Source organism: Salvia miltiorrhiza, chromosome 6 (assembly GCF_028751815.1).
Source record: "Salvia miltiorrhiza cultivar Shanhuang (shh) chromosome 6, IMPLAD_Smil_shh, whole genome shotgun sequence".
In the NCBI taxonomy this organism is placed as follows: domain Eukaryota; kingdom Viridiplantae; phylum Streptophyta; class Magnoliopsida; order Lamiales; family Lamiaceae; genus Salvia; species Salvia miltiorrhiza.
In genome coordinates, this window is record NC_080392.1 from 23,523,788 (window position 1) to 23,536,469 (window position 12,682).

The following is a 12,682-nucleotide window of genomic DNA, read 5'->3' on the forward strand; positions in this document are numbered from 1 at the left end:
ATCACTATGATATTGTAAATAACACTGTGTATAATTGACACTATTCGATTATATAAATGACACTAACAGCATAAATGACATTATTCGGTTATACAAATGATACTGTCTATAATTGACACTACTTTTAACCTATACAAATGACACTATAACATTAAAAAAAATATCACAGTGTCATTGTATAATTAAATAATGTCAATTATAAATAATGTCATTTGTATCGAATAATATATATTAATTACACGGTTCAAATCAGAATGCGAGTTAGAATCCGAATCAAAGTGCAACTCAATTGTACAGCGTATATATACCGATTGTGCCCAAATTTACGTGTTATAGTATATTTTAGATTGTGAACCAATTTCGTAACTTTTCATGTGTAGTGTTTATTTCACCCCTAAACCATAATCTCCAAATAAACATTGTACCAAATACAACGCCCTAAAGACATCAATGTAATTAACTGCTTCTTTTTTTCTTTTCTTTTTTTGAGGGGGAATTAACTGCTTCTTTATGTAGCTAAGAAATGAATAAGCCTTCGTTTCACTATAAATTATTATATTTTAAATTTCCTCAAGAATAAAATGTGGCAAGAGCGAAGTGAAACTTGTATCTCATGCAAGCCCTCTCTCCTTCACCTTCAACACGTAGCACTCCACCCCCTCTCTTCATATACCCCACCCCCTAACCCCTTCCAACCGATCTATTACACCGCCCCCATTTCGAAAAACCACCGCCCACCACAGCCTTATCTTCACGCGCCGCCGCTCCCATGGCTGACCGCGACCGAGACCGTGACCGCCTCCACCCTCACCAAATCCAAGTCCACCCCCACCAGCAGCCCCACCGCTATGACGGCGGCGCCAAGGCCCTCCTCCCGCGGAATGGCCCCTCGACGGGCCAGGTGCTCGCCATCATCACCCTCCTCCCCATTGGCGGCAGCCTCCTTGGCCTTGCCGGGATCACGCTTGTCGGGAGCCTCATCGGGCTGGCTGTCGCCACCCCACTCTTCGTTATCTTCAGCCCCATCCTCGTCCCCGCTGCCATCCTGATAGCCGGCGCCGTCGCGGCGTTCCTCACGTCTGGCGCCTTCGGGCTCACCGGCCTCTCGTCGCTGTCGTGGGTGTTCAACTCGTTCCGGCAGGCCACTGGGCAGGAGCCGTTCGACTACGCGAAGCGACGTGTGCAGGAGGGGACAATGTACGTTGGCGAGAAGACCAAGCAGGTGGGCGAGACGATCAAGAGCAAGGCGCAGGAGGGCGAGGGCGGTGCCGGCGTGCATGCCACCACTGGCGCTGGCGCCGGTGGCCGGACTTGAAGGAAGGTGGAAAATTTGGGCAATGAGAGGGGATTGAATAATAATGTGCAGAAATGCAGTCTTCAGTTAAATTTGCTTGTGTTTTGTGTGTGTTGTATGTGTTGAGTTTTGATGTTTGAGTTTGCAGTTAAATTTTATTTGTTTGATGTAGATAGTGGTGTTTTGTTTGTGCATGATACATTTTGTATGACTGGGTGGAATTAATGCGGATTTATAGAAGCTGTGCTATCTTTAATTTGCTTGCGCTTCATACTCTTGTGTGTGTGTGAGATCAAATCCCTGAAGACGAGCTAAGATAGGTAATCCTTATTCCTTAATCTTGAAGGCTAATTGTTGCTCCGATAAAAAAAGAGATATTGAAGGATAAAAAAAGAGATATTGAAGGCTAATCAACAGTACTTAGTCCCCAAGGGGACACCAAACGGTGCGATCTCCACTGTGTGAACAGTGAGGTCCCGGGTTTAAACCCCACTGCTCTTCCTCCTCAATTTCCCCAAGTTAAAAAAAAAAAAAAGTATGCACCGCTCAAAAATAAAAAGAACGCATTTGAGTTTTACATACTTTAGAACTCTTTTAGGGTGCGGTTATTTTGGAACGAGAACGAAAAGAAGTTACAAATCGAATGCGAATTTTTATTAGTTTTACATTTTACTTTGCACTGGTGGAAAAATATGTGAAAATTTAATCCCATCAGGGTTCTTTGGACCGGAGGGAAATTTTTTCCTGTACATATGTGTGATAATATTTTTCTATATTATACTCTCTCCGTCCATAAAAGAACTTCTTAGGAGGGAGTGTCACGGGTTTTAAGAAAAAATATTGTTGAGTGTATTGAGAGTGGATAAAAGGTAGTTGAGTGTATTGGGAGTGGTGAAAATGTGTTATAATTAATATTGGGAGTTGTGAAAAGTGAAAAGTAAGAAGATTATAAGTGGTGGGGTATAGTCCAAAAATAGACAGGAAGTTCTTTTGTGGACGTCCTAAAAAGGAAAGATAGGAAGTTCTTTCGTGGACGGAGGGAGTATATTTTTATAATCTTTCAATTTTACCATCAAAATTTATATACTTTTCACTTCACAAAAATATGAATATTTTATTATTTTAGACTGTCTCATAAAAATATGAATATTTTTATCTTTGTACACCACTTTATCACAGTTCCTTTACTTTTTATCTCTATTTTTTATAAAGTAAAATTTCTTATCTACTCGTGATACATTTTTATCTGATATTTTTTAAAATTCGTGTGACTTACAAATGGTCATGTTTTTTTGAGATGAAATCCTTCTTTCTGTGGTCTTTTTGGTAGAAAGAGGGTAAAAAGTCCTTTCAAAGTAGTCTCTAGAGGTTTCAATAAACTGGCACAAGAAAAATCTTATTAAAAGAGTAAAGAAGAAGCTAACAACGCATAAGAATTTATTAGCGGAGTGTCCTTCTCAATAGTAGTACCAGCAGCACACTCCAGTACCGGCTAATTTCACACTGGTTACATCAAAAGAGAATGAAGGAGGTTATACCTAATTCGCCATAACTCCTTCGAGAACGAAATCAAAAATAAAGATTGGGACCTTGTCATCTTCGGTCTTGGCAAGATTGAGTTCAGTAGTTGTCTTTCTTATGTCAATAGTTGTGGAAGACTGAGATCAAATTTTCCTTGGGTTGTTCTCTCTTTGTTCTTCCTTCTTTCCTATACTAGTAACTCCTAAGTATGGAATTCCTGTGAAGAAGATTAAGATTAGGTCTTAGAAGAGCAAAGAAAGACTAGGGCTACGATACTTCGAGCACGGCAGTTCATGAGCTACAATCTCCGACCCAGGAGCAACAGAGCAAAAGAAGACTGTTGTTATTCTTCCTCCAACCCGTACAGGCCAAGCTTCTCGAAGTCAAGTACATCACAGGTAGGGAAGGTCTTCTCATGCCAGTAGAAGACAAGAAAGAAACCCCCCCCCCCACCCGAGTCTATTAAGGGTGCGTTCTCTTTGGTTGTAAATTTATCATAGGAAAAGGAAGGATAAACAAAATTTCATTCTTTAAATTCTTTATCTCTTTTCCCTCATTTCCTACTTGACCCTTACTCATTCCTCTTTTTCACTTCAAATGAGTGATAATATTATCCCTCTATTTTTTGTGTGATAATATTATCCCTCCTTTGTAGTGAAAATGATGAATGAGTAAGGGTCAAGTAGGAAATGAGGGAAAAGAAATGAAGAATTTAAAGGGTGAAATTTTGATTATTCCTTCTTTTCTCATGATAAATTTACAACCAAAGAGAACGCATCCTAAATAGTAAGTGGAGAGATTTGGCGAGAAGACACTTGGAATTGAAGAGATGAAAATCAATTCCAATCAAAGGAAAAGTAAAATAGAATATGAAAAGCAATAATTAAAATGATAAATATTCTGACCAAAAGAAGATTTTTTTTTTTTTCTCATATTAGCACCCTTTCTTTCTACAGCTCTCTTTGGTAGCTATTGAAAGCGTTGTTGTTGCTGAGTGAATAACCGGTCTTGTCGTATCCGTTGTGATGTTCTCAATTGAATCGACTGAAACCTGGCTAAAAATAGACTCTTTATCTATGTTACTTTTTTCGCTTATGAGAGACTTCAAGGTTAGGAGAGACACTGTCTTGCCTTTGCCCGTGTTTTCACCTTATCCGTTCTTGAATGGCTAACTCTCCTATAGAACCTAGTTTTTTTTAACCTTTCTAGTTAATAGGAGTGAAAGAAGATTCACCCTAATAATCTACAAGTCCGGTCATATTAGTTTAGAAAAAGAAACCGGTATACCGCGTGTGATGCCTAAGATGTCCGTATTGTCTTTCGCCTTACTAGGAGCTGATCACTATTTTATTAGCAACAAAAATACCGCAACTAACACGGTGTAATCGTAGTATAAACAGCAATCGGATATCGTATCCACAGGGACTGTAAGACGAAATCACTCTATCTATCTCCTACACAGACTCTCACAATATGCAAGTAAAATGATTATGAAGGTGAATATTAAACTAAGATTAACTAAATAAAACTAAAGAGCATAAAAACTATGATAATTAACTCAATTGATCACTAATTTCTTAGCAACAAATACTGCAACTAACACAGGCAATTGTAGCAAGTAAAAAGTAACCGAGTATCGTATCCACAGGGACTGAAAAATCGAAATCACTCTAGCTATCTCCTAAACAAACTAAAATAGTAGACAGGCAAACGAAAATAAAGATTGATTTACTAAAACGCAAATGACAAATAAAAACACTTAGGAAATTCAAAAAATAAAAGACTCTGACCCTAGGGATGTACTTTCACCAATCAACTACATGCATTTAACCTATTGATTCAATTACCAATTTTAATCCAACCCTGATGAAAGATCACTATACTATCCACAAGCGTCTCTAACGACCACCTACGAACGTAGATTAATTAATCCCTTTTCACATTCAAGACTCCAAGGAATAAATTAACTCCCAATAGCACATAAAGAATAGCTTCCTATAGCTTCACCTATCGCATTCAAGACTCAAGGCTAACACTATATCATGCATTCCTGAATCGGCTGAACAATTATCGCATTCAAGACTCAAACTGAACAGCTAAACATGTAAATCATTGATCAGATAATTCACAAGAGATTAAGCACCATGAATCATGAATCACAAGTTGGAAGGTAAATTAATATCAATAAATCAAAAACACATAATTAATTAGCTATATACAAACCCTAGGTTCAGATTAAAAGACTAGCCAGACATAATAAAATCAAACATAAACATAATTAAATTGAAAGCAATTGTAAAAACAAATTGTATAAAATCGAATTAAAACGATTGTAGCGGCTTGAATCTTCAATCTTGATCCAAGCCTTGAAAACTGGAAAGCTAAAAAGTTCTAAAGCTATAAAACTGAAATATGAATGTTGAGAACTGAAAAACTAAAGCTGGGAACCCTAGATAGGTCAAAAGAAGACCTATTTATAGTACCAGGGTAAAATACAGAGTTTGAAACCCAGAAGAACTCCAAAAACGCGCAAAACTGAAAAATCCGGGTAGCCGGCGACCCATCCGGCGATCATTGGCTCAAGCACAAATATCCTTCATCTGGCGGCGATCGCCGCGTCTTTTCCAACGTTCCAGAAGATCCGGCGACCCAGGCGGCGGTCGCCGGTCAGGTCGCCGGAAATCCTTCTTCGGGCGGTGGTCAACGGTGTTTGACCGCCGGATTCTGACTGCTGCGCGTGACTTTCTTGTTTTGGCTATATCTTCCTCGTCCGAACTTGGATTTGCGATCCGTTTGCACTCACGAACTCGTATCGAGATGATCTACAACTTGTATTTCATCACAGTTTTCCAAATTCGAACTCAATAAACCTGAAATTTCCTTCAAAGTTCGAGTAAGAATCATGTTTCAAAAGATAAAGCAAATTAAGCACAAAACAATCATCCAACACTCAATTTCCTATCAAATTGACATCATATGAACACTAAAACCATGGAAACATGAGTGTTATCAACTCCCCCAAACTTAATCCATTGTTCGTCCTCGAATAATGAGAAGAACACAATCAATAACACGAATGGGTAAGAAATCTAGCTCATCGATGCCTCCGAAAAATAAAGAATAATGGAATTCTCAAATCTTCAATAATCAAGCACAAAATTCACCAATAAACACAACCTATAGCAAAATCAACCTTGACATTCCAAACAATTGAATCTCACAAGGTATGTGTATTACTCAACTCTCAATTTGATGGAATATATATAGGACGTGTATGCTCTCATCGAATTCAATGCAATGCAGATCTCTTACCATAGGCTTGCCAATCGTCTACAATCTCCATCGCTAAAAGTGTGCTAGAATTAAGATCAAATAGGTCTTTATTTTCAGGTTATAATGTAGGGACATTGGTTAAGGTAGGGAAATATAGGCGAAATGACTCAAATAGATCAAGAACACCAACCTTATAGCTTCACTAATCAAGCATGGAATAAATTCCATCTTCCACCCAACTATATCACCATAATCAACACAACTCAAGGGATTTAATCATCACAAAACAGAACTAAACACTCTTTTATGCTCTCCATTTATTTCCAACACACAATGTCGATTTTCTACAAATTTATCAATAAACACTCGACTTCACTTTTTTTTTTTCCTTTTTCTTTTTTTTTCTCAACAACTTTTTTTTTTCCACAACTTTTCTAGAGCTTATAAGAGTAAATAGTAACACAAATGCATCCCTTCTTTTTTTCACAACCCACTATGATATTCACCACACAAATATTCCCATATACTACATCACCCCCTATCATCCGGCTAAAGAATAAAAGCTAAATAGGCTCAAAGTGGATAACAAAGGATAAAATTTTTTCCAAGGATAGTGTTTGGGAAAAATTGTGGCTAACAAAAGATGGCCTAAAATCATCTCCTAATCCTGGGCACAACAGCAACCTCAACACAGAAACCATGGCAAGTTCTAGAAGATCACCACATGCATGACAAAACTCACAACAAAGAATAAACTGTGCATGATAAACAGTTACGGCTCAAAATCTCACAGGTTTATTCAACGTCTAAAAGTCAAGGTTAAAATCACTCTAGAATTATGCAAATTAGTTCCAATTATGCTCAAATCATCAAAGAAAATCAAATTCCAATTTTTTTCACATAAATCATCATTGGCATCTCACCAGAAATCTAATGGAGCATTAATCATCTTAAAAACAATCACACACCACCAACCAAGCAGGATAAAACAATAAAGCTAACAAAAAGATAAAAGTGATACACATATCTACTCTCACCCCCTCCCCCAAACTTATTACTGAACATAAGTTCGAAAATAAGTTTGGAGGGATGATGATATGTGTGTCACTACTCACAGAAAAACATGCTCCATGGTGGTAGTATGGACAAGGCGCAAGTTCCCGCATCTTCCAAGCTCAACGCTGCACTAAAACCCCAAACAAAACAACAAAACAAAAAGAAACAAAACGAAACTAAAAGAAAGAAAAACAAAACAAAAACGGTTGGGTTACCTCCCAACAAGTGCTTAATTTAACGTCTAGAGCTCGACGATACCTCAAAAACTCATGGAGATCGGAAACAACATTCTAACCATTGGAAGGTTTTTCTACTCTTGGGTGCCCTCTCAACCAAAACACTTCTCTTGGCTCGGACATCCTCCACAAGCATTGCCCCTTTTTCATTCTTATTCCGAAAAATCCGGAATTTCACTTTCTTCTTCTTGGGGGTATGGGTTTTCAAAGACCCCCCATCATGCTCCAAAAACAAACACATCTCAAAAGTTAGAACTTCTTTTGGTTTTGGAGTTTTTTTCTTGGCTTCATACTTGGGCAGCTCATTCTTCTCAACCTCTTCATCCTCCGAATTTGCTAGAAAACTGTCAGCCAAATTAATCACTTCATTCTGGGGAACTTCCTTTGGTGGAGGTTTCTTGAAAATCACAGTTTCCCCATAGGCTCCCAATGTCATCGTCCCCCTTTGCATATCTAGCTTTGCTCCACATGTGGCAAGGAAAGGTCTTCCTAACAACAAAGGCATCTTTGGATCCTCCGGAATATCCAACACTACAAAGTCGACTGGGAAGAAAAAATCACTCACTTTCACAAGCACATCTTCCGCTACTCCTAGAGGTTTAGAGCAAGACTTATCAATAAGCTGAATTGTCTTGTTAGTTGGCTTCAAATCCCCCAGTTGCAACTTCCTATACACTTTGAGAGGCATGACATTTATGCTTGCTCCGGTGTCACACATCACTTTCTCAAACAGTGACTTTCCAATCTTCACGGGAATATTGAAGCTGCCTGGATCTTCTCTCTTTGGAGCCAACTGATACTCCTTCACTGCGAGCACCTCCTCAAATTCATTGAATGCTCTTTTCTTTTCCATCACAGCCTTCACAATTTGCACCTCATTTGGCTTGTTTCTCAAGATCTCCACGGAAGGAATATTCACAGCAAACTTCTTAAATGTCTCCAAAAACTTCTCATCCATCTTCGGCTTTGCCAGGCTATTCGGGAAGGGTGCTACAGGCTTGTACTCTGGCCTGGGAAACGTAGGAGTAGGAATAGGCTTCTTAACAGCAGAGGTATTCGACGATACCTTAGAAGTAGGCGGCGAATCGCACACAATCGTCTCCAGGTCATCCTCCTCCATAATCTCCACATTTTTTTCCTTTCCATTCTTGCCGTCCCGCTGCTCTGTATGATCCCGCTGCTCTTCATCCTCAACTGAATTATCAACCACCCGTATGGAATGACATTGCTGATTTTGCTGAGGCTGTTGATGTTGGCTCTTCGGATTGAACTGAGTGTTGCTAGGAAACTTTCCTGGTGTGTGCTGCGCAGCTGCTTGGTTGGCCATCTGACCAACTTGAGTCTCCAACATCTGCACTTGTTTGGACAGTGATGAAACATGATTTCATATTTGACTCACTTGGGTCTCCATGTTGGTCTTCCACGCACCTACATTCGTTTCCAAACCACCTATCTTTCCCAACACCTGCTTCATCATGTCTTCCATCGAATCCTTCTTTGGCTCATTGATAACTCCTCCACTAGACACAGAAAATCCAGGTGGAGGCTGCAAAGCATTGTTCGGATTGCCGTAAGAAAGGTTAGGATGTGGGCGTGCTCCTGGCTGGAACTGCTGCTGACCCTGCTGAAATTGCTGACCTCTGCCATACATTTCTGGCTGTCCTCGCTGGAAATTCCCATAATTTCTACCATTCACATTATTGACATCTTCCATGCCTGACGGGTCTATCACAGCTTGCTCATGACGTCCAACATTCAACTCACCAATTTTTTGAGTCAGCTCTGCCAGCTGTGTAGCCATCGCTGCCTGTTGAGTAACCATTGCTGCCATAGGATCAGAACTTGACGCAGCTGCAACCTTCTTCAATTGTACTCGCTCAGATGGCCATTGGTAGCTTGTAGAAGCCATGCTATCAATAATGCTCCATGCTTCAGAACTGCTTTTCTGCAATAGAGAGCCACCTGCAGCTGTATCCATGTGCATCCTTGTACGCTCCCCGCATGCATTGTAGAACATGATCACGAGCGTGCCTTCATCAAATCCATGGCTTGGGCACTTTCTGAGCTTCTCCTGATACCGCTCCCAAGTCTCCGCTAGCTTTTCTCCATCGTACTGTTGAAACTGTACGATGTCCATCTTCAACTTCAACGTAAGGCCAGGCAGATGAAACTTGCGTAGGAATGCATGAGCCAAATCCTCCCATACGATATTCTCTCCCAACTGCAGCGTATGATACCACGACTTCGCCTTATCCCGCAGTGAGAAGGGAAAAAGACGAAGACGGATAATGTCATCAGGGACACCATTCATCTTCACCGTGCTACACAGCTCCAGGAAATGCGCCAGGTGCGCATTAGGGTCTTCAATCGCTTGTCCACCATATTGGCTCTGTTGGACCATCGTGATCAAACCCGTTTTCAGCTCAAAGTTGTTAACGTTCACTCGTGGGGGCTCCTGGTACACATACTGTGGTATGAACGCTTCATTGATGGCTGGTTGTTTCTGAGCCTCTCTTGTCTCCTGTGCATCAAGCAGCTTCTTCAACTGCTCTTGCAAAGCTCGAATTTGGATTTGCTCTGGAGTAGCCATCGTTTCTGTCTCAACTTGATCGTTCTGCTTCTTTAGGTTGCGCAAGGTTTTATTGATTTCAGGGTCAAACTCAAAGAGAGGATTTCCGTGAGATCGTGTGTTCATATGCAACCTACAGAAACAGTAAAAAGATCAGAAAAGAAAAATAAAAACAAAAAAACTTGCAGTACTATAAAGTCCTATTGGAAATATTAAAGCAAAATCTAAACAGTCCCCGGCAACGGCGCCAAAAAGTTGATCACTATTTTATTAGCAACAAAAATACCGCAACTAACACGGTGTAATCGTAGTATAAACAGCAATCGGATATCGTATCCACAGGGACTGTAAGACGAAATCACTCTATCTATCTCCTACACAGACTCTCACAATATGCAAGTAAAATGATTATGAAGGTGAATATTAAACTAAGATTAACTAAATAAAACTAAAGAGCATAAAAACTATGATAATTAACTCAAATATAAGAAAAGCTCTGACCCTAGGGATGTATTTTCACCAATCAACTACATGCATTCAACCTATTGATTCAATTACCAATTTTAATCCAACCCTGATGAAAGATCACTATACTATCCACAAGCGTCTCTAACGACCACCTATGAACGTAGATTAATTAATCCCTTTTCACATTCAAGACTCCAAGGAATAAATTAACTCCCAATAGCACATAAAGAATAGCTTCCTATAGCTTCACCTATCGCATTCAAGACTCAAGGCTAACACTATATCATGCATTCCTGAATCGGCTGAACAATTATCACATTCAAGACTCAAACTGAACAGCTAAACATGTAAATCATTGATCAGATAATTCACAAGAGATTAAGCACCAGGAATCATGAATCACAAGTTGGAAGAAAAATTAATATCAATAAATCAAAAACACATAATTAATTAGCTATATACAAACCCTAGGTTCAGATTAAAAGACTAGCCAGACATAATAAAATCAAACATAAACATAATTAAATTGAAAGCAATTGTAAAAACAAATTGTATAAAACCGAATTAAAACGATTGTAGCGGCTTGAATCTTCAATCTTGATCCAAGCCTTGAAAACTGGAAAGCTAAAAAGTTCTAAAGCTATAAAACTGAAATATGAATGTTGAGAACTGAAAAACTAAAGCTGGGAACCCTAGATAGGTCAAAAGAAGATCTATTTATAGTACCAGGGTAAAATACAGAGTTTGAAACCCAGAAGAACTCCAAAAACGCGCAAAACTGAAAAATCCGGGTAGCCGGCGACCTGCCCGGCGACCCATCCGGCGATCATTGGCTCAAGCACAAATATCCTTCATCTGGCGGCGATCGCCGCGTCTTTTCCAACGTTCCAGAAGATCCGGCGACCCAGGCGGCGGTCGCCGGTCAGGTCGCCGGAAATCCTTCTTCGGGCGGTGGTCAACGGTGTTTGACCGCCGGATTCTGACTGCTGCGCGCGACTTTCTTGTTTTGGCCATATCTTCCTCGTCCGAACTTGGATTTGCAATCCGTTTGCGCTCACGAACTCGTATCGAGATGATCTACAACTTGTATTTCATCACAGTTTTCCAAATTCGAACTCAATAAACCTGAAATTTCCTTCAAAGTTCGAGTAAGAATCATATTTCAAAAGATAAAGCAAATTAAGCACAAAACAATCATCCAACACTCAATTTCCTATCAAATTGACATCATATGAACACTAAAACCATGGAAACATGAGTGTTATCAGGAGCATATGGTAATCTTCGTTTATTCTTGGTTTACTGAATTTGGAGTTCTTCCGCTAAAAGCATGACAATGACTTCCTCTCCTCTCCTTGGGGTAGTTGGGAATATCTCTTCATCAATCTCCCTGCGGTACTATAATGGCCTACCGTAGGTGCTCCTTTGACCAGTTCCTCACCCAGTAGTTTTGAGCCCTCTCTGCTCTTTTTCTTGTCTAATCAATAAGTTCATCGCCGGCTCCCAATTCGCTTTGTGATTATTGGGGTGCTATAGTGTCTTTGCCTCCTTCAGACATTTTTAGGATTTTATTTATGGTTTCATGTTTTATTTGCAAACTGTTAGTACTTAGTTTATTAATGTGTGTTTGCAATACTTAATTTTTTTATTATTATTGTGAACTATTTGCTATCTTTATCTGCAATTTTCTTGATGTATATTCTATTTCCATGCTTTTAGTATGTCAAACTTAAATTTGCAACTCATGGAGAATGAAAGTACATTGTGTCTAGTGGATAGTGCCACAACACATACTATACTTACTGATAGAAAATATTTTCACACTCTAACTGAAAAAAAGGGGAGCGTCACTACAATTGCAAATGACAATATCCTGATTGTCGGTTTCAGAAGAGCTTCTATGATACTCCCTATGGGTACAAAATTAATTATCAATGATGCACTTTTGTATCCACAATCAAAACATACCTTCTTAGTTTTAAAGACATCCGACTAAACGATTTTCACATTGAAACTAAAATTGATAACAACAATGAATTTCTGATCATCACTAGGGATGGCAATGGATCCGAGACCCGGTCCAGATCCGCGGATCCAGACCCTTTTTTCCGGATTTGGACCTTGCAAAATTTGGACCCGGCGGATCTGGACCGGATCTGGACCACTCTCTAAAATATCGGATCCGGATCTGGAGTAGTTGATAGAAAACCCAGATCCGGTCCAGATCCGAATCTGGACCCGGTTATATTTAAATATATAATATTT

The 12,682-nt window shown here is 39.5% G+C and overlaps 1 protein-coding gene across 1 annotated transcript; it reads left to right on the plus strand.

Moving 5' to 3' along the window:
* The first annotated feature begins 714 nt into the window (after positions 1-714).
* On the plus strand, positions 715-1,528 carry LOC130990107 (oleosin H1-like). Its single transcript, XM_057914312.1, has one exon. It carries the CDS (start codon positions 770-772, stop codon positions 1,313-1,315), a length of 546 nt encoding a protein of 181 aa, XP_057770295.1. The 5' UTR covers positions 715-769; the 3' UTR covers positions 1,316-1,528.
* Positions 1,529-12,682: the final 11,154 nt, after the last annotated feature.